General features: G+C 46.6%; 2 protein-coding genes across 4 annotated transcripts in view; one reads left to right on the forward strand and one right to left on the reverse strand.

Annotated features, from left to right (window-relative positions):
- The window catches only part of PDE6C (phosphodiesterase 6C), a 60446-nt gene extending 53888 nt beyond the window's left edge, over nucleotides 1-6558 (reverse strand). For both annotated transcript variants that reach the window (XM_067709961.1, XM_067709960.1), the window contains exon 1: nucleotides 5710-6558. In XM_067709961.1, coding sequence (XP_067566062.1) covers nucleotides 5710-6189 — 480 coding nt within the window. In that variant the 5' untranslated portion in view covers nucleotides 6190-6558. The remainder of the gene's footprint in view (nucleotides 1-5709) is intronic.
- Nucleotides 6559-15331: 8773 nt separating this feature from the next.
- RBP4 (retinol binding protein 4) lies at nucleotides 15332-21275 on the forward strand. 2 transcript variants are annotated; one of them, XM_067709970.1, is made up of 6 exons: nucleotides 15332-15489; nucleotides 15698-15826; nucleotides 15922-16055; nucleotides 16204-16310; nucleotides 19285-19497; nucleotides 20956-21275. In XM_067709970.1, exons 2-6 carry the CDS (start codon nucleotides 15716-15718, stop codon nucleotides 20979-20981), a joined length of 591 nt encoding a protein of 196 aa, XP_067566071.1. In that variant the 5' UTR covers nucleotides 15332-15489; nucleotides 15698-15715; the 3' UTR covers nucleotides 20982-21275. The 2 variants fall into 2 exon arrangements, with proteins under 2 accessions (XP_067566071.1, XP_067566072.1); XM_067709971.1 differs by having other exon boundaries at nucleotides 16207-16310.
- Nucleotides 21276-22392: the final 1117 nt, after the last annotated feature.

The raw sequence follows: 22392 nt of genomic DNA on the forward strand, positions 1-22392 counted from the left end.
GTAAAATGTGCACTTGAAACCACTCAACCCATCATAACACAAAGAAAAAATTATTAATCCCCCAAACTCCTCCTCCTTGAGGAAATCCATGTTCCTGCTTAGTACATCTCCTTCTATGCCTTTCTCTCTGCTCAGACAAAGGGTTTACTTTTCTTTTTTTAAATAAAATTTCCTTTTCTAATTTTATACAATCCTTTCGTCACTTAACACTACCTTACGAACTTCCGATGTGTACGATGTGAACCCATCTTCTGGATTCTCGTAGACCGCTCCACAGTGCGGGGGCCCCGGATCTGCTCAGCCAGCCTCTCCTGATTCAGTCCGTTGATAGTTTTCCCCACTGCAAACAATACTGCACTAATCACTCTTGCTTTTATTTTTATGTGATGGACTCCCCGAAGTGGAAATTCCTTTTGCTGGATCAACAGGTATATGCAGTTTTTACTTAACGCTAAGGGCTTTTACAGATGGTTGAAATTCTTACCTCTCCCAGTCATTTATGAGAGGACCACCCTCTTGCCAGCACCAGATACTTATCAGTTTCTCAAAGTTCTACCAAGTCAATGTCTCTCATTCATATTTTTTATTTCTTTCCTTGGGGAAAATGAAGTGTATCATCCCAGATACAAACTTCAAGTAGTAGAAGCGAGAGCTGACTCTAATACAAGAACCACGGAAAGGGCAGGGTGATGAGTTTGGAGAGGCACACAAATGGAAGGGCTCGGAGGAAGGTCAAGGACAGCAGTTATCTTATTAGCTGTAATTGAGAGGAATACCCACTCTAGTTGGGTTAGACTCAGCCTGCTGTGGGTCCTGACTGTCTCCCCTTTGAGTCTTCTTCAATTAGAACTGAACTTTCCACCTGACTTTGAGACTCAGTGGCCAAAATTAATGTGGTGTTCCTTTCACAAGTTGTTCATTTCTGCATGTTGATGGTGCTTCTAAGAGCAGCACAAATCGTGGAGGCTGGCCTCTGTTCAATTTCCCAAAGTAAAAATGTGAGAGTCCACTGGTGCGTGACTTCCAGGCCAGAGTTTCCAGCAGAGAACAAGGGCTGCTTCGTCAACACACACAGCTCTGCTCAGAGCAGTAGACCTGGGCTGTGCCTCAGAATCACCTGCAGACTGATGCAGATTTGCAGACCTCACAGCAGACCTACCAAATCCTAACTGCCTACAGTGGAATCTGTCTTCACCAGGAATCTGAACTTCTGGCGGATGAATCAGTTCTGTGGAGGATCCTTAGAGATGTGAGATGCTAAGGGATTCAGATGCAGCCCTTGACCCCAGATGTCTTCTATACCTTCCCGAAGTGGAACCACAGAAACCAACTACTTATGTAGGAGGCAGCATTGCATAAGGGGTGAAGAAGGTTCTGGAGTCAGACCTCCTTGGCTGAAATCAGGCCCAGATTTACTAGCTGTGAGACCCTGGGCGTGCTACTTCACCTCTGCATCCTCATTTTTTAGTCTGAACATGGGAACAATGAGATCATCTACTGTCTAGAGTCTCTGATGTGAAGAGAATAACATAGTGTGGGCAGAGCACCTAGAAAAGAGTCTGACACATATTAATAGTAGGTGCTCAATTAATACTAGGAAGAGAGACCCGGGACTTTGGGGGCCTCCCTGGGTGAGAAGTCATTCTGATTTTGCGTTACCATTCTGCTTCTACTTCTAGCTTTTCTAACCCATTCCAACCACTGAAGAAATTAGATGCTTTTAGCTGATGTAGGCCTCCTATGCCCAGGAGCATGCTCGCTCCTGAGGGCTGAGTCTCTGCCCCACGCCAACAGAAGCCCTATTTTTTTGTTAACTGCTTTATCTGTGACTTCTCTCTACCTCCTGCAGAACCTTCACTCAGTCCAGAATAGCTCCAGATTTTGGGAGGTTCTTTCTCTTAATCCACTTCTATAGCTCAGGCTGGTTCACTGTCCATCTTCCTCCTAACCCGTTATGCATTACAGAACGTGATCACTTTCACTTACACCGTGATGCTGGGCACTAAAGGAATAACCAAAACGCCCCAAACATGCAGTGTTTCTTGGCAGACGCTCTTCACTCTACAGCTTCAAAACTGGATGCTAGTTTATTCTAGATTCTAAACACAAGGAAATGTTCTCACATTCAATTGGCTATTTTGAGAAAATGACTTATAAGTTTCAAAATTTAATGCTTGCTTATCATTGCATCTGAAAATCCTGGACAAAACCATCTGTCAAATTACAGGGTAGGGTGAGGCAAGGTTTTCCAGCTTTGTATTTTCACTGGTTCAAGCAATCCTTGGTGAAGTTGCTTTGAGTAAATCCTGTAACTTTCGGACTGACAAACTCCCCTTGGTGGTCATTCTTCAAAGAAGCCAATGAAGGCAACTGGGAACATGGTTTAGAGCAGCGGGCCACCTGGATCCCTCAGCCAATCTTAGCATTGCTAAATTCTGATTAAACATCTCAAGATCCAGAGTCAGAAAGAGAGAAGGGCAGAAAGGGAGCTATAAGCACCCTGTTAATTATTGAAAACTTAGGATTCTCGCATGGCTTTCTTTTAAACCACAGTCAGGAGAACCACCCATAGAGTTAATCACCAGCTTTCCCAATACAATAAGAAATGATTAACTTGTGGAGGATATGTCTCAGTTTCCTGTTATTAAGTTTCCCTGCCTTTAACCTGTTTTAAAAACAGGCCATAATCATTGACCCAGTTTTGGCCACCTACACCCAGCCCCCAACTTCTCTTGGCATTAATATAATATTACCATAGCTTTCATTTATTGAGCACCTACTAGGAGTCAGGCACTTTATGTATATTTCATCTGTACATTTGGTTACTCTGTTTCTCAGGTGCAGAAACACAATCCATCACGCAGTTACCTTGTCTCAGACCTGGATATACGCCCAGGTCACCTGATTTCAAAGCTCTCACCCGACACCATGTGGCTTCTCTGTTGCCAAAGCTGGGAGTATCCAGTTCTGCCTCTGGTCTATGTGTGAGAAGTCCTTCCCTCCCTGTGCCCACACTGCCAACCAGGGAGGAGTCCTGTGTGGTCAGGGCTATGGCAAAAAAAAGGAGGCCTTGGAAGACCTGGTTTAGGAGCCCAGACCCAGCACCTCCTGCCTAACTGACCTTGAGAGGATTCTCACATATACAGGATGGAAATAAAAATACGGTCCTTGCCCTCTGCACAGGGTCTTGGCCAGAATCAAGTGAGATAAAGAACGAGAGAAATCTTCACCAAGTGTCAAGTGCAATGAAAAGGTGAAGCGTTAATAGAAATGTCACTTAAAACATTTCCAACTCCCTTCTCTTTGCAGATTTTACCACAACTTAAGCGCGGTGAAACTGCAGGGCTGCGGGGTGGGATGAGGGTGGGAACAGAGGGAGGAGGCCTCATCCTCTCCAGCCACTCTCAGTTACTGACCAGACCCTGGACTCCAGGAGAGATGCAGCCCCCCATGACTGCAACTTCCTGTCTGCCCAAGGGAATAAACTAAAGGCTCCAGGAGCCCTTTCCATCTAATCATCCACAGTTGATTTGAAATTTACTTCCTCCTCTTAAATCTGTCCATCCAATAGACCAGCGGTTTTCAATATTGGCTGCATATTAGAATCACCTGGGGAGCTTTTAAAACTTACTCCTGGCTGTGTCCCAGCCTCTGAGAGGCTGGTGTAATTGGTCTATTGAGAGTCTCACACATCCGTGTTTTTAAAAGAGCTCCCAGTTTGATTTTAATGTGCGTCCAGAGTTGAAAAGCACCATTCTCCGAGGGAAAAAAAAATGCTTAGAAGCAGTAGAAACGGAGAGCAAATGAAGTCTTTGTCCCTCCTCTGAGCTCAGGAGGGTGGGATGGTGTCTGACTTCACACATACTCAGAAAAAGGGAGAACAGAGCGAAGTGACCCCGCCTCCCCCCCATTTACTGCCCTGTGCATATGGGGTGCCCATCATGGACAGCAACACACCCAGGCCACCTGATCGCTTAAGCAGCTCCTTTCTATCATCCTGTCCTCAACAGAACTGGGCTCATTCATAAAGGAGTAGAGCAGAAGTCATTTTATCCATCTCTTCTTTTAAAAAAAAAAAAGTTTTTTTGAAAAAAAAATCTTGCGTGTCACTTTCTTAAGTTTGCTGTCCTAGTCATTTTGGAGATGGCCTCAGTCGGAGACTGGCAAGAAGCATATTCCTGTGAGAAAACCTCAGGGTGTGCAGGCATAGCCTCCTTGCTGGGGATCCGAGAACTTTGCCTTAAGGGCCTTTAGTCAGCGGAAGCGGCTGCAGTGGGCCCAGAATCCTACTTAAACCAGCTGAAAGGTACTGCAGGGAGGGATGGTAAAGAGAGAGGACTCTCCGGTGCCCAACGGCAACCCTTGCCCCTCTGGGCTGTCCTGTGGCTGTTTGCTGAGCGTTGCTAATGTTTGACAACTTCTGCACCTTCTGGATCCGCACGGCCCCCCTCCTGTAATCAGCTTCAAGAGGCATGTAGGGGATTATCCTCCCGCCTCCAGCTGCCCCTCCTCCACAAGCCGGCAATAAACCTCTACACAGTAAGCATTTCAGGGGCAGCTCCCAATCAATTCTGTTCCATCATCGTCGAACTCTCCTCTTTGCTAATAGCAAATCAAAATGATGGGACGTGTGTGTAGGAGAAGGGCAGGCAGGAGACACTCCAGGCTGGGACCTACGGCTATTGCTGAGGAGGGGGATTATGGGTGATTTGCATTTCCTTCTTTTTGTTTATTTGTATTTTCTAATTTTTCTAAGAGGAACAAGCATTACGTTGGTTAGGAGAAAGTTAATTTTTCTGCTTTTAAAAGAGCATAATAATTTATGCAATATACAATTAGTCTTCAGGAGGGTCCAAATGTCCCATTTGCAAGATTGGAAATCTTGATAGACCTGAGTTATGAGGGGCTGGGATGGCCAAATGCACTTAATCATCACCTAAATTCACCTTTTTAAGGATCCAGATGGCAACATCTGAACTTTCGGAGGGTATCTTTTTTCTTTTTGCACCTTTGATCTATAGGTGGGAGAATCATTCAGGAGCCAATTCAGCTGAGTGTCTTCAAAGGATTGTGGGTGAGAAGCGGTTCAGGGGTCTTGGCATCTGGTGTACTGGCTGATCATCTCACCAGTGAGCGGCCTGCTTTGCCCTGTTGGTCAGGACAGTGCCCAGAGCACAGAGGAGGTGTAAGCGAGCAGGTGTGGACTGTACCAGGCCCAGGTAAGGCTGCCCAATAAACACCCAGCATTCCATGGGGCACACATTATCCCCTGTTAATCTCAAATTCAGATTGAACTGGGAATCTTGTAATTTTTTTTTTTTTTTTTTGCAGTACGTGGGCCTCTCGCTGCTGTGGCCTCTCCCGTTGCGTAGCACAGGCTCCGGACGCGCAGGCTCAGCGGCCATGGCTCACGGGCCCAGCCGCTCCGCGGCATGTGGGATCTTCCCGAACCAGGGCACGAACCCGTGTCCCCTGCATCGGCAGGCGGACTCTCAACCAACTGCGCCACCAGGGAAGCCCTGAATCTTGTCATTTTATTTGCTAAATCTGGCAACTCTCGGCCCCGGTGCTCCTCTTCCCCACCACCCACTCCCCAGCCAAGCCAATGTCACGAGGATGGCCCCTGGACCCCCGCTCTCTTTCCCAGTGTTCCTCCCCTACGCCACCAAGGCCTCCTCTCCGCTCCACTGTCACCATCAGGCCACTTACCTTTTTCACATCTGGGACATTGAAGGTTTTCTTCGTGTGAGCAACCCAACCCACTATCCCGACGTCCAGTGGAAAAACAACTTCTCTGTCGGGGACCACCAGGTTGTCCTCGAACTTGGAGGTGGAGGTGACGTCGAGCAGCTTGGAGGCCACCTCGGGCGAGCCGTTGCGTGCCCGGCACAGGAACATGCTGCAGCGGTCCGCCCGCAGCAGCTGCGCCAGCCTCTGCAGGGCCTTGTGCGCCGCCAGCTCCACGCTGCCGGCCTCCTCCCGCAGGGCCTCCAGCAGCTCCAGGCACAGGGCCGCCTCCTCCATCAGCGTCAGGCCCGGGAAGGACGCGCGGGCCGGCGCCTGCGCGCCACCGGGCTCCGAGATTTCTCCCGCCGTCTCCCCCCGCAGTTTCCGGTCGAAATACGCCTTGGCAAACTGAGGGTTGTCCTCCAGGTATTTCTCCACCGTCTCTTGGCTGATCTCACCCATGGCGTGGCTTGCTTTAACGCTCTTGTCCAGAATGGAAGACCCTCAGAGCACCACCAGAGGCAGAGTGCCAACAAAGAGGTACCTCCTGGTCAAAGATACCGGGAAAGCCCTAAGGGGCACCTCACAGGACCCCCAAAGGCTGAGCAGAAAGGTTGTTTAGCAGAGCTTTCAAATGACCTGTAACTCTTGGGATATGACAGAAGGTCCTGGCTTAGAGTGGGATTCAGGAAGCATGGGATTAAAGACTTCTTCAGGACACGAAATCCCCAAGCATTATTAGCTCATAAATCCTCAGAGAATCCGCAGAGCGTCTTAGATCAGCCAACCAAGTAGCAAGTCAAAGTGACCATTCCAGAAAAATAGCTGAACCGTGGCTGCTGTCGGCGACAAGAAGAATCATGGATATATCCATTAATTATATTCCATAGGCATTGACAATACCACTTGTTCTTTCATGATAGCTCTATGAAATAAAACTATTTAGACCTCGGAAATGTCTGTTTGTTTATATGGCAACTTGAATGAACATTTGGGGGAGATGGAAGGGTTTAGCATAACACAACATAAAATCGAATATTAATGTTTCCTTTTCTTAAAAGTCCTATGATCAGCCAGATTGCTTGGCCTACTCTTTTTTTTAAATCCTCACCTCTCAGTTCCCCTCATTTAAAAACTTGACCTCGGAAATGTTTTAAGGGAACAAACTTTGGCTTATTCTAGAGAGATGAACATGGAAAAATATTTGCCCATGATTCAAGCCTAATCAAGCCGCAATTTATGCAATAATCCTTGTCAAAAGACATGATCATAAAAGGCAACCTATGCAGCTGCCAACTAGGTTTTCCTGCTAAGCATATTAATTTGGATTTTGTTTTCCACAGTAATAGGCAGACCTCATGCCTTTTTGCTCCAAGGTACAGTCGGTTAAATCTACTGGATAATACCTGTCTTGTCTGTTGCTAGGATCTTTCACATCTCGGGGGCTTCTGGCATGGAAAAAACACTTGCCGCTACTTACTTTTGTTTAATGTTCAGGTTATCAAGCTTTCACATAGATTAAGCACATTTTCCCAAATACTTAAACACTATTATGCAACTAATAAGCCGAACTACATATTTCATGAACCAATTTCCTTGAATATTTACAGGCTGATTTCAAATTTAGTCAAAGGTCTTTTAAGCATTTCAATAAAGCTACAAACTTTATATGGAGAATTCCCTTGAATGAAAACATACGTAACAGTTACAGTGACTCCAAAAGTTACTGTTTCACCCACATTTAAATCCACTTCAAAAATAGCAAGGCTATGGGTTTCATTTATTTCTCTAGACCTAATGCTTACCTCGCTAGAGTGATAATGGTCTTCTTAGACAGAAAAGAAGAAGAGATCCATTGAGGCTTCAGGTTCTAGGTCATGAGATAAGAGATTCTTGATGGGAACATGGTTTTCCCAGGGGAACAGAACCCACATTTGCATTTGTTGAACCATGTCACTTCCTATGGTTGAGTCCACTTGCTCCCTCAAAGGGTCTTGTGAAGCACACACCCTTTCTTGCACCTCCCTCTGTCACACCCAAGTCTAGTCTCAGGAGGGTCCTCCTCAGATTACTGTTTACTTCATAATATCCGAGTAGCATCTCATTATAATTAGAATAATGCACAGGTTTATCTCCTAAGAGAAAGGAGTTGAGTCAGCTGAGTCACACCTATGGGACCACCATTCATCTTCTAACACAGTTGCGGACACTCTTTCTCCCTGGTTGTTCTGTGTGACAGTGCAGTTCCCATTTCTCTCAAAAGCATGTGTGTGCTCACAATTCCCATCCTCTCCTCTTTACACACAGAGAGACAAAAACACATACCCATATCCCATACACAGATTTATACTTGAGGTATAAATCTGTGTATGGAAAAAACCAAAATGCCCATATATGTTTACATTCCTCTACTTATAAAAATGAAAATGAGGGCTTCCCTGGTGGCGCAGTGGTTGAGAGTCTGCCTGCCGATGCAGGGGACACGGGTTCGTGCCCTGGTCTGGGAAGATCCCACATGCCGCAGAGCGGCTGGGCCCGTGAGCCATGGCCACTTAGCCTGCGCATCCGGAGCCTGTTCTCCGCAACGGGAGAGGCCACAACAGTGAGAGGCCCATGTACCACAAAAAAAAAAAAAAAAGAAAATGAATTCTAAAATGAAGCATATTCTTTTATAGTCAGCATTCTGTGTTTTGAAAACTTTATTTATTTATTTATTTTTTGTCTGAGTTGGGTCTTTGTTACTGTACGCGGGCTTTCTCTAGTTGCAGCGAGTGGGGGCTACTCTTCATTGCAGTGCATGGCTTCTCATTGGGGTAGCTTCTCTCCTTGCAGAGCACGGGCTCTAGGCGTGCCAGCTTCAGTAGTTGTGGTGCACAGGCTCAGTAGTTGTGGTGCATGGGGTTAGCTGCTCCGCAGCACGTGGGATCTTCCCGGACCAGGGATCAAAACCATGTCCTCTGCATTGGCAGGCGGATTCTAACCACTGAACCACCAGGGAAGTCCACTAACTACTTCTAGATTCATTCATTTGTTTGTTCTTCCAATACGTGTCTACTGATGGTCCACTATAAGCAAGACATCATACTAGCTCCTGCGGTAGAGACTCCATGTTCCCCTTTTTTCTGATTTCCCTCTCCTCCGAGTTGTACGGGAAGATTATTCTTCTCTGCCCTCCTCCCCCAGTAGGGCCATGTGACTAATTTTGACCTACGGGTTGTAAGCATAAACGTCTCTTCCAAGTAGGAACAATCAATTCCCAGAGTGAGACCCTGGAGCTCCCCCTTCTCCCTGCTGCCACGCCAGTGCCAGATGTAGGGGCCTCATGAGTCCCTGAGTGAGGATGTCATGGAACAAAGCCCCCTGCTGACCTGAGATGGACATGTAGCATGAGTGAGAAATAAATCCTTCTTGTGTTCAGCCTTTGAGATGTGAGGCTTGTTTGTTACTGCAGCATAACCAAGTCAATCCTGACTGAACACAGGGGATGAGTAAGCCTTGGCTGCAGCTGTACAAGCACTAGTGGTGTAGCCAAGGAGATACTATTAGGACACAGAAAGTCATGAAGCACAGAACAGAATAGGATAAAAGCCAGAAGTGAGGTACATACATATAGCTATGAGACTTTACGTGATGTGGATATGGGATCATATCTAGACTGGGTAGAGGTGGAGTAGAAATCGAGTGTGAGCCAGGTAGTGGTAACAGCAGAAGCAATAGCATGGAATGCAGAGTAACAGGGGGACTAGTGAGAGATGAATCTAGAAAAGTAGGTTGGGCCCAGATTAGGGCCTCAAAGGCTAGCTGAGGATTCTGAACCCTGGAAACTCTTAGGGGTAAGAAATGACATTAGGGTTCTTCTCTACAAACTTAATCTGGTCATGCTTAAAAAGGTGACTTGGAAGAAAGAAATACTGGACATTAGGATACAAATTAAGAAGCTATATTGCATTTGGTTCTTTATCAAATACCCTAAAAATGTGTGCAGGCTTTGACTCTGCAACTCTTCTTTGACCCTACAACTCTTCTTTCTTCTGAATTACAAAAGTAATTAAGGCTGTATATGATTAATGTAGTTACAGGGGCGTTCATCAAAAGCACAATTATAAATGGAAAAGATTAGAAATAGCCTAGGAGGTTGAGTAAATAAATGGCATTATAGTCATACAATAGGAAACCATACATTAATTAATAATCCTATTGTAAAGGTCTGTTTATTGATATGAACAGATATTTATTATGTGCAATAAATTGCAAGATACTATTGCAGTATGATTCCACATACACACATACATATATGGAGGTGTGTATACCAAAATGTTAACAGTGATTATTCCAAAGTGGTGGAATTCAATATAATATTTTTTTTTCTTCTCTTTTGCTTACCTGATTTTTCTAAAGTATCTACAATGAACATATATAATTTATATAGTAAAGAAATTCATTCATTATAAACAAAGTTTTTAAGGCTATTCTCACAGGCTATGGGTGAGGGTGCTTGGGAATGAAAAAGGAAGGGACAAATGCGAGACATAATTTCAGGCAACAATCAACAGGACAAGGGAATTGATTAGTTAGGAAAGGCAAGCAAGAAAGAGGGATCACTTCTGACTACTCTGCGTATTGGATGACATTTGATAAAGACAAATATTTTTTTAAGGGAAGTACTGGAACCCAGCCTTTTAGTGCACTCACAAATATCCTTCTCCTCCTCCCCTGTCCTTGACTGAATCCCATCATCCCTGCTGCTCTTTTTCTGGGGTAGTCCTTGCAGAGTCTCTGTCCTGTGTTGACAAGACTTTTGTGTCTCTGTCCTAAGCACTGAAAAAACAAAAATAAGAAAATGTAATATTTTTAAAATGACCAAACAGACACTTAGAATAAATTTTTAACACTACAAAATAATTGTTGACTTTGTTAAACTTCACCATTTATATCAGCATTTCCAGTTCGTTTAAAGAATACGTTTTTAAAGAATAGAACAGTAACTAGTGGGAAGAACGAGGAAAAAGACCAATATCTTAGATGTTACAGACATTGCCAATCATTTATTTAGACAAAGCATCTCAGAAACAATAACTAAATTGATGTGAAAACTCCATTCCATTTACACAGAATATTTTTAGAAAGATAAGCCACAAGTAATGATAATTAAAAAGTGATCATAAGAATAGCTAACTTTAACACAGACAGAGAATGAACTTGAGGATACGGGGAGGGGGAAGGGTAAGCTGGGACGAAGTGAGAGAGTGACATGGACATATATACACTACCAAACGTAAAATAGATAGCTAGTGGGAAGCAGCCGCATAGCACAGGGAGATCAGCTCTGTGCTTTGTGTCCACCTAGAGGGGTGGGATAGGGACGGTGGGAGGGAGACACAAGAGGGAGGAGATATGGGGATGTATGTATATGTATAGCTGATTCACTTTGTTATATAGCAGAAACTAACACACCATTGTAAAGCAATTATACTCCAATAAAGACGTTAAAAAAAAAAGAATAGCTAACTTTATAATATATAATCTGTGCCAGGCACCCTTCTAAGACCCTTATATATATATCATCTCATTTCATCCTAACAATAACCTTATGAGGTGTGTATATTATTATCTGTATTTTACAGGAGACAAATCGAAGCACAGAGAAATTAAATAACTTGCTCAAGGTCACACAGCTAGTGATAGTGACCTACCCCAAACTACGAGCTTAAATAGGAATAAATTTTAAAATACACCCATGAGGTGTACAAGATAGCATAATAGCTGCTATAGGGGATCATACAAGACTTTTCCTTTAAGGAATTTAAAATCTAGACCTATATAATAAAATGTTAAACACCAATACAAGACTTAAATTAAAATTCCAGGAACTCATTTTAAAAGCCTACAGATATATCAAAGAATGGTTTAACTTCCTTAATCTTTCTGTTTAACAAATTTACATTTTCCAATAGTATACTATACTCATGAACACATGTAATATTTAATTGCTAAAATTTTCCACTGCAGTTAACTATTTCTGCAGGAAGTAATGCTTATTTAACAGCCCCCCCAAAAAAATGCACATGAGGTTGAAGCACTAACATAAAACTCACAACAATAGACTGGACTAACCTTGTGTATTTTGAATCATTATATTGGACCCCGCTCTTCAGCTCCACTTTAGCCAAATTCTCTGCTCCTACCATTATTCATCACCAAAAGGCATCCTCAAATGGCAGGGATTTCAGGCACATCATGACAGTCAACCACAAAGGGCCCTCTCACCTTGCACATTTGCTCTCATGACAGCTTCTGCCTGCACCAAATTGATGGACATGACCAGGTATCTCTGAGATAATTCATTTGGTGGAATTCATGTTATTTTCAGCGAAATTGATGAAACTGACTGATGGCTTTGTAATCACTGAAAAAATCTTTATGAAAAAAATTAGTTTGACTTTTTGTACTTGAAAACATTGGCTAAATAACTAATCTTTCCATTTTCCCACCAATTATTTTGACATCTTTTAAATGCAGTCAGAAGACAAATGCTACCCAATTTCCTTGTTATTAATTTTTCTTGGCCTCTCTGTCAGGATGTGGATGTAAATATCAGTTTGTACAAAATGGAGCTAGTTGGACATGCTTAATTTTTATGAGGCTAAGGACATAAATTTCTTGCACTAGTTCTTTTTTTCAATTAGGGTAAAACACTTTTCAATATTTCCTAGGAATTAGTGACTTGCTTGCTGCTGTATTAGTTAAGGTAACGCTAGCTTCTGTTACAGGTAACCCCTAAATCCCAGCAACTTAATCGAATGGAAGTTTATTTCTCATTCACATAAAGATAATCACTGGTGGGGTCCCAGGCTGATGGAGGCTTCACCAGCCAGCAGATGAGGAAAGACAGACAGCAAGGACAATTAGACGGGCAGCTTTTATAAGCCCCGTCTGGGAATGACACACAGTACTTTTCTCCACATTCCACTGACCAGAACATAGGCATGTGATCTTACAGAGCTGCAGGAAGTGAGGAGGTGCCCTCTGGCAGGGTGGCTTCTTTCCAACAACTCTACACCATGGAAGGGAAGTGAAAACTTTTTTGGTGAAAGGACAGCTAGCCATCTCTGCTACAGTTGTTAAATCCTGGGAAATTATATTTTAGAAAGAGTGACCTCTGACCAGGTCTTTTTAGAGAAGGATTTTATAAAGCTTACCTAAAGTGACTGATTTCGGTAAAACAAATTAAATCAATATCTATTGAGCAAGCACCTACTATGTGTAAGTCTCTTGAGAAATCCTGTGGAAAAGTTGGGGGGGGGGGTGGATACCAAGATGAAGGAAACATGGTCTGTCTCTCCACAAAGTATGACAAGGCAATGAACTTTTGTGTATATTATATACAGTCCATAAGATGTAATTTAGACCATAATTTTACTTCTAGAAGAAAAAAAGAAAAACGTTTGCAAAGAGAATATTTGTTTTATTTTCTGATTAAATATTTTCACTGTTGGAAAATTTGGAAATTACCAAAAAGGTACAAATCAGTAATAAACCTTTAAATGTCCCTAATCCTATCACACAGGTAATCACTGTGAACACTTTTCCTGTTGATATTATACCCACATCTGCATATTTAAAAAATTATTTTATGAAGATAAATTTCAAAGCACCGAATTTAAAAACACCAGTTGACCTGTACTCACGTGTTTATAAACATGAAGAAATTCGAGTGAGCATGCCAACAAACTGTTTTCCTTTGCTGGTGTCTGGGACACCAAGGTTCATGATTTATCATTAAAAGAGAGGGGGGTGGGGGAGGAAGAACAGTTACATCAACTTTTAAGCATCTAACAAATAAATAAAAACGTATTGCTGCAAAAACAAGCTCCATAAAAATGCATTGAAATCCCCTATATTCATTTAACATATGGCACGAGCAAGGACCCCAAGAATACGCTCTGGAAGAAACAGTTGACAAGGGCTGGGAGAATGAGGAGAACTTTTCTGGCAGTCACAGTTGACAAGGGCTGGGAGAATGAGGAGAACTTTTCTGGCACTCATAACGGTCCAAAGGCAATTGGGCTCAGCCAGGAGCTCTCCATCACTGGAGGTGCTGGAGGACAGGCTGATAGATCTCTACTTTGGAATGTCAAAGAGGGGATCCACGCATTGGACACGAGATAGAGAGGTACCCTAAAGTCCTTTCCCACCTAGGGAGCATAGGTACTACCACATGTATGGCCACACGCGGGGTCCCTGCAGGAGCAGCTCTGGAGCAGACCTTATTTGAGCTGTTTGGGATTATACATCTTGTGATAAAATTAACCTCACCAGAAGACCTCCTAGTTAGCTGGTAGGCCTGAAACAGGGCTTTCTTAGCAGGAAGAAGGAGGCAGTAAGGAGTTAATTGCATCATCGTTGGCACTCCGGAGACAGCCCGAGAGTCACAGGAAAGTGGCAGGAGCCACAGGTGTTTTTTTTCAGGAGGCTCAGAAGTAACCCCAATGCCCTGTGAAGACCATCAAGTCTTTATGTCTCTGTTTGGCAGCCACCCTCCTCTACCTCCACCCGCTCTTATTTCAGGTCTGGCGGTAGCAAAATGGACCACATTCATCTCGGTCCTTTCCAGTTTGGGCCATGGAGACACAGCTGATAGTGTACAGCAGGCATCTTTACAAAAAAAATAGCTCTTTGCCATATCTCTAATTCTCATTCAGTCCAAAGCTGCATCTTCTGACTGCTTTGATCAGAGTAGAGGAACTGTTAACTCTGAATAGAAAGAGAAAAACACGGTCAGTGAATTGTGCCACGACTGCACAAAATCACATAGCTAGTCACAGCACTTCGACTTAATTGTCCATTGACGTTATAGAGTTTGTTCACCTCCCCCTCTTCTCCTCTCCTCAGTCAATTCACCTTTGCTGTTTTGAAAACAAAACAAAATTCCATTCTGGCTTTGAAATAAAATTGCAGCATAAACAATTGGTAGGTGTGTTTCCAAGTGGCTTGAGTGAAGTGTCACAGAGTAAGTAGGCGACCACCGAGGTTGCTAAAATATTTCCTGTCCTGACCAGGGTTGCGTTTCTGGAGAATATTTAACAGGGAGGGTTTTAATGCTTCTAAAGATGTTGAAACTAAAGAACAAATATTGATCCAGAGAGCACCACAACTCCCCTGAAAGAGAGTAAAAGACATCCTTTATAAAATGAAAAACTACTCGGCGGAAACAGTCCCAGACCGCTGCACAAGTAGCCCTCAGAGGGCCGAGGGGCCAGTTGCGCACGGCCCGGCCCAGGCACTAACGCACCGGGCAGCACCGCAGATGCCCCTCGCTCTGGGAGGCCACGGTCTTCCCGCCAGACCGACCTGAGCCTCCGGCCAGAGAAATTGGGCCCCGAGGCCACCCCAGGCCGCAGCTGGCACCCGTGTTGGGTAACTAGGCCAGGGCTGGTTCCCGCGGCTCGCCGCCGCCGGAGAGTTGGGCTCCGCCGAGGCCACCCCACGCGGCAGCTCCACAAGCCCCGGGCGGCGCTGGAGGTGAGGCTCTCGCCCAAAGGCACCCTCCCCGCGCCCAGGCGTCGGTGAGTCAGGGCGCGTTATGCAAGTCCTGGCCCGCCGGCCCCGGCGCCTCCCCCTCGGTCTTTCATCCCGCGCAGTTACGAAAGCGCGACCCCCTCCCCCCGGAGCTTTATATAATGCGGCCGGGCGGCCCCAGCTCGCCTCCCTAGCTCCACGCGCGCCCGGACCCGCGACCAGGCTTGAGCGCAGCTCCCGACCGTGAGCGGCGGCCCGGCGGGACCGGGGGGGCAGGCGCGGGAGGGACGGGGGGCCGGGATGAACGGGATGGGGGTACGGGGGCAGGAGGGATGGGGGACCGGGGGCCGGCGGGATGAGGGCTCGGCGCGGGCGGGATGGGGTCTAGGGACTGGCAGTGGCGCGTCGGCTGGTCCGGCCGCCAGGCGCTCACGGCGCGCGGTTCCCTCAGGGCGGACTCCTGAGCAAGATGGAGTGGGTGTGGGCGCTGGTGCTACTGGCGGCGCTGGGCAGCGTCCGGGCGGAGCGCGACTGCCGGGTGAGCAGCTTCCGAGTCAAAGAGAACTTCGACAAGGATCGCGTAGGTATCTGCGTCCCGGATGCGCCCCGTTCCCCTTTACCGGCGGCCGGCCATGCGCTCCCGGACACCAAACGCTGCTCTACTCCCTTCCCCAGTTCTCCGGCACCTGGTATGCCATGGCCAAGAAGGACCCCAAGGGCCTCTTTCTGCAGGACAACATCGTCGCCCAGTTCATGAACGAGAATGGCCACATGACAGCCACGGCCAAGGGCCGAGTCCGTCTCTTTAAGTCAGTGACCTATGGGGGGCTGCGCTCTGCGCTGCAGGGTCCCCCGGGCTGAGCACCAAACCCTGTTTGGGGAGGGACGGGAGCACCCGGGGTGGGATGCAGGGAGCCCTTCGCCCAGCCTGGCTCATGATCCCCTTGGCTTCTGCAGTAGCTGGGACCTGTGCGCAGACATGCTGGGCACCTTCACAGACACCGAGGACCCTGCCAAGTTCAAGATGAAGTACTGGGGCGTAGCGTCCTTTCTCCAGAAAGGAAGTAAGTAGTCGGCTTAGTGGGACTGTCTTGGAGGATGGGAGACATACCTAGCCAAAAGGCTGGGTTTCTCCTCTAGTGGCACCCTTGGGAAGAACGGTCTGTAAGCAACCAGAACTCTCAGCAGGGCTTAAAGCTAGAGGGGTGAAACTGCAAGCAGCCAGGCCCCTTCACTGCGCCCACCCCATCCCCCAGCTCAAAAACCTGGCCCAAGCTCAAAAGGCTCTTGGGCCTGTCACGTGACCTCCTCCTGCCATTTACCCATAAGGCCAGTGTGCCAGGGGGTGTGGCCTTCTCCATGCTTAGACCACCCACCTCCTCAAGACCCAACTCACATCACCACCCAACCTGGTTTTGCATTTCCTCCATTTCTTTAGGCTGAATCCCTGAAACAGCTTGACTACTAGGGGCCCAGCAGAGGCTCAGAGACTCTCATCCAAGGACGCAGGGAGCATTTATGCACAGGGTTGACTCACTCCAAGGTGCCCTACCTGCCACTGCTGAGATTCTGAGCCAGGCACAGTGCTCTGGGTGACAGTGACCTCTTCCCTTTCTCCCAAGCCCTGAAACTCACATGGGGAGCAGGGTGTTAAGAACTCTCAGAAGAGCATCCTAAAATTCAGCCTGACGTAGATGTTCGAGAGCATACATGTACATGCTCTTTCCACTTTTTCCTCATTTCTCCTAAGTTTCAAATCTGCAGTCTACTTGGTACCTAGAGAGTAATGCAGGCCACAGGGGACATATCATGGAACCACAGAGATGGAGAGTTAACCCTGTGAAGGGGGTTCAACATGCAGATGAATAAACTGAGGTCAAGAGAAGGTAGGGCTTTGTCCAAGGTCATGCAACAAGTTTGTGAGAGCCAGTGTCAGAAGCCAGGGGTTCCAGCTCCCAGGTCAGGATTAGGTGGCCCTGAACAGCAGGGACTCCTAATACAAACCAGTTTTTACAGTTTTACAGACTACTGTTGGAACTCTCCTGGGAGATAGGCCCCAGAGGGCTGTTCAGGGGGACTCTTAGCTTGGTGAGCCAGGGCAGAAGTGTCCTTTCATGCAGCCCATCTACACGGGGCACGCACACCTTGACTTCCTCTACAGTTGTGTTAGATGAGTTTTTACTTTTTTTTTTTATCGAATTGCATCTTCAGTATTGATTTACACTGTACATATGGAGTTGCTATTCAACGAGGGGAAAAAAGCTTTTATCCTTAGAGGTAATAAAGATTTTTTCAAATAACGCAGCGAAACTTCCAGAAGTGATCCATTTAGAGTAAAAGATAAACTCTTCTGATAATGGATTACAAAACTCAGTACCACGGGGCACAAGGTTACTAATTTTTAGAATCTGCATCTTATCAAACAGACAAGCATGGCCACCGCCGAGCAGTCGTATGGCTTCCCCTGACCCCCACATCCCGGTGTCTGACACATTCCCCATGGGAAAGCCTGGGAGGTTCAGGGGTGGCTCAGTCTTCCTCCTGGCGGGCCTGCAGTGGGCTGAAGAGGGGCCTCACCACCCACCGCTGTGCAGCTCTCCTACAGGGCATGGGTTTGGGCTGAGCCCCTTCTACGCAGGGACTCCCAGGGTTCTCAGAGCCAAGAGGCACACCCAGAGGTGACTTAGGCGAGGATTAGCGATCTCCCCTACACCCTTAGTGCTGGGGGATCCAGGCTCCCCTGCGTTCCTGCAGCACAGAACATGACATAGAGCAGAGATCATCACTTGCCTCATGACCTGGGTGTGAAATGGAGACACGGAGGCTTTGCATTTCTAGTTTCTTATCCCCTGTTGCCCCCAGTTTATTTATCGCCTGGAGACAGCGTGGTGTAGAGGTTAGGTATGGGGGCTCCAGAGTCAGACTGAAACTCAGTTCTGTCCTGCTCTTTGTGATACTGGGTGAATTACTTAATTTCTCTGTGCCTCAGTTTCCTTATCTGGAAAATGGGGATGATAGTGTGCACTTTCAGGTCGTTGTGAAAAATAATTGAGAAAGCACAGAAAGTGTCCATACAGTGACTGATACTTAACTAAGTGCTCAGAAAGTCTTGGTCATGGTTATACATCAACAAGAATGTTAAGCAGAGATGTGACACATTTTACCAAATGTGAAGTGTTTGGATATCCACATTGTTGTTTCTCCATGACAAACCTCTCACATACATTCTTACTAACGTGGTTTCCCCATCCTGTCTTTATTGACGTTAGTACCACCTTTGTTTACACTTATGCTTCATGGCTTACATCCCAGTCTTAGGAAGAAATATAGTCTAAATTCTTCAAGGGCTCAGCTCTGCCTCTGTCAGGAGAGCTCTGAAGAGTATGAGCTCTAAGAAAGAATATCTGATGTCAGAGGGTAGGCATCTTGTGCCCTCAAGGCAGAACATACCCTCTTTTGCCAGCTTGGAGAAGTGAGTCGGGTTACTAAGCCAGAATTAGGGTGGAGCCAGAAAAGCCATGAACCAGATCATCCAGTGGACTGAGAGGCAGGAGAGCAGTGTGGATAGTGAGAGGGCCGGGAACTAGCTGATACGGATCAGTGCCAAGGATTCATCCTGCTGTTGGGGGTGACATACGTTGGTGGCCATCAATATCAGCCACAAAGGCACAAGATATTGTCAGAGAGTAGATGGAGGAGACATCAGTAGAAAGGTCTAGGCTGTGGTTTTGATGGGTCCACATTCTCGATTGTTCTTTGGAAAGATACGATCACATTTATCATCAGGGAGAGAAAGAATTATTAAAGTGAATGAGGTTCCCCCCACCACCGACTCCAGTATTTTTTCCTGTAAAGGACAAGATCCTTTCTCATGGTCCCAATTTTCTAAGAGCTGTCAAAATTCTCTGTAGTCTCCTGCTTCCTAACTCCTGAATCCAGTTTTGGGAAGTGGCTGGCTTCCGGGGCCAGGCAGTAAGTTTCCTTGACATCTGAGTGGCGGAGGGAGATGTAGTGGCCCCATGGCTTTCTGCCTTGCAGACGATGACCACTGGATCATTGACACGGACTATGACACCTATGCTGTGCAGTACTCCTGCCGCCTCCTGAACCTCGATGGTACCTGCGCTGACAGCTACTCCTTCGTGTTCGCCCGTGACCTGAACGGCTTTTCCCCGGAGGTGCAGAGAATCGTGAGGCAGAGGCAGGAGGAGCTGTGCCTGGCCAGGCAGTACCGGCTGATCGCTCACAATGGTGAGTGCTGTGTGGGAACAGGGCACCGGCTGCTCGCCCTTAAGGGTCCCCGGGTCTGCATGCCCTGAGATGCATTTCATCTGCATGCGAGAGAAGACAGGGCGTCCTGGGAGCCCCCTCTGAGCCCGTCTTCATCCCTCCTGACCAGATCTTTCACTGGCCTTATCATGGGGCCGATGCAGAAGGAGTGGGCAAAAGCCTTTTTCCAAAACCTTGGCACTTTTAATTAAGTAAAACTGCAGGGGACAGACGCTTCCTTTTTATCTGCCGCCTTAGGCTCAGTCTGTGGTCACATGATTTTGCTCCTGGCTGCACTACCCAAAAAACCATTTTGACTAGATTAATATTGTCTGGGGAATTGAGTGGCCCCAGTGAAGAGCTGGGCATTGAATGTGGCATTTGGTGTAAAAACAACTTAAAGAGAGACATCACCATAGCAAGTTCAAAAGAGAGTGATTTCAACAAATGCTCTTTTTCTGATATGGAACTAAATATCCAGTAAGTTGACTAGCTGGTTTTCCTCACTTACGTTTTTTGAGATCCCCTGGAACACCCATTGAATCTTTTTATGGATATTACTCTTGTCTGACCTTGACTTAAAAGCCAGTAATATTCTGGAAGAAAGTGCACATTTTATTTTGAATAGACACTCACTCCCATGGGAAACTGGGTTTCAAAATCCAAACAGGGTAATGCTAAATTGTGGGGAAAAGGGACACAACCGAACTTCTCTGTTGGTCACCTAACTAGCTAACCCACACTACACCAAACAGATATGAATGCAGACCAAGCAAGTAAAGAAATCAGGTTTTGATGTTTCACCCGGGGGCAGCCTAAGTGTAGGGCAGGGTCTCACCCCAGCCAGGCTCCACACCAAGCCCTTTGCCTGCCTTATCTCACTTAGTCCTGGAGACACCTCATGAAGTAGGTATTCTCATTATCCACGTTCTACAAGATGAGAAAACAGAGGCTGAGAAAGATTACGAAGGTTGCCCAAGATCTTCAATAGATAGCTGACTTGGATGCAAACCAGAGTGGTTTTGTGACTCTGAAGCCCCTTGTGGCACCGCCTGGTGACATATGACACAGGACATGGTGAACACTCTATAAAACTGCTAACAGAGTAGCTGAGGTCAGGCTGACTTGGCCCTCACTTCCTGCAACAGGAGGACATACCCACATCCCTGTGAAATGCAGTGAGGCAAATTTAAGACAGGTAAAAAACAGCACTTTGATACAGGAGATCCTATGCTCTGGGGCCCACCCCATCACCCCCAGAGAAATTCAGAGGGTTTCAGAAAGCCTTGAAGATGTTTATGAATTAGAGCCATATCTAGCTATAACCTTACAAGAAGCATTTGAACAAAGCCGAGCCCTAAGGTCATCGAATATTCACTCTCTACATTTAACACCAGCTCCATATTTCTGTCATTAATATCTTTCTGTTCTACATTTCAGGTTACTGTGATGGCGAATCAGAATGAAATATTTTGTAGCAACACGGAGGGTGTCGTTTCATTAGGAAACTTCCTATTAACTCACTCAGCCTTCAACTCTTAGAGTTTAGTTTGCACCGCTCTCCTCCCCTCCCCTCCCCTCCCCTCCCCTCCCCTCCCCTCCCCCACGTAAACATAAAACATTCAGTACAGGTAGAAATATGTGTGGGGATAAGTGAATCTCTTTGCACTCAAATGTCTGTGTTCCCTGGAGTTTTCTAAGGAATCATTTGAGGATTAGGATTCCAGACTTTGATTTATTAAAATATGTATAGTCACCTATTTCCTGTGATTTGGGTTTTTATTTGTGTTCGCGTCTGTGTTGACGTGAGTTCTGCAGGTGGCTGGGTAGGATGCACTTTTTATATACCGGGAGGGGTTCTTCTCTCCCGGCTCTTTATGACCTTTGGCCTGTTCTAGTGCCTAACCTCCATTATTAATGAATGTGGCTTCTCTTAACTTCCTGAAAAAAGGGATTTCCCCATTAACCCAGGAAGGCCTTAACTACTGAGGCCAAAAGAGGTGAGTGTAGGTTAGTCCAGGCCAGTGACCCCAGCCTCAGGCAGCCCCAGGCCCTGGAGGCGGGCAGGGGGGGTGGGCTTACCCCGAGCTGGTCTGAGACGCCCAAGAGGCATGGGTTGGGGTGAGCTCTAAGAAACGCCCCCCCAGCCCTTCATTGTCTCTGGCACCTAATTCACTTCTTATTTCAGCTGTGGGCAAAAGGCTGCAGGAGAAGAGGCCATGGGCTTCCCAGGGGGAATCAGGAGACGGATCATGGCGCCCCTACCTACAGTGTGCGGGAAAGGGGAAGTAGCTGGGTCTGGGGCAGGACACCAGTGTCCCACGCCATTAGCAGCGCTTGTGAACACTAACGTATAGCTGCATACAAAGCCACGTGCCTCAGTTTCCCAGGAGCTCCTAGGAGCCTCAGTTTATCATCTTAAAAAGGCATCAAGGCTTTGGTACCAGTGTCTTGGTTTTACTTCAAACTTCTGCTCAGATATAATTAGCTGTATGATTTGGGGCTGGTTGTGTAGTTTCTCTGAGCCTCACTCTCCTCTTGTGCAATATGGGGAAACAGTGTCTGCCTGATGGGCTGCAGTGAGGGTTCAGTTAGAGCACTTAGGATGCCAGGCTGACATTTCTGAGATGTGTCGGAAGCAGGGAAGGGCAGCTCTCTCCCGTGTGTGAGGAGAGCTCTGCGTGGGTGCTGACATATCAGGGGGCCACGGAGGCTCCTGGGGGCCCCAAATCAATGTGCTTTGTTCTCCCACCAGAAAGGGGGAAGGCAGGGGACCGTGCACTGGAAAGCTCTGTCTGTCATTCACATGGAACAGGGGCCATCAGAGCCTGGCCCTTCAGGTGTCACCCCAGAGACCCAGAAGACAGCCACACATCA

This window comes from Pseudorca crassidens, chromosome 16 (assembly GCF_039906515.1).
Source record: "Pseudorca crassidens isolate mPseCra1 chromosome 16, mPseCra1.hap1, whole genome shotgun sequence".
Lineage (NCBI taxonomy): Eukaryota > Metazoa > Chordata > Mammalia > Artiodactyla > Delphinidae > Pseudorca > Pseudorca crassidens.

What these genes read in the sequence shown, in the direction of transcription:
- RBP4 (XM_067709970.1), top strand. Translation starts at nt 15,716, where the DNA reads ATGGAGTGGGTGTGGGCGCTGGTGCTACTGGCGGCGCTGGGCAGCGTC. An exon ending in AGAACTTCGACAAGGATCGC is followed by an intron (nt 15,827 to 15,921) that starts GTAGGTATCTGC and finishes TCCCTTCCCCAG; the next exon opens with TTCTCCGGCACCTGGTATGC. An exon ending in GGCCGAGTCCGTCTCTTTAA is followed by an intron (nt 16,056 to 16,203) that starts GTCAGTGACCTA and finishes TGGCTTCTGCAG; the next exon opens with TAGCTGGGACCTGTGCGCAG.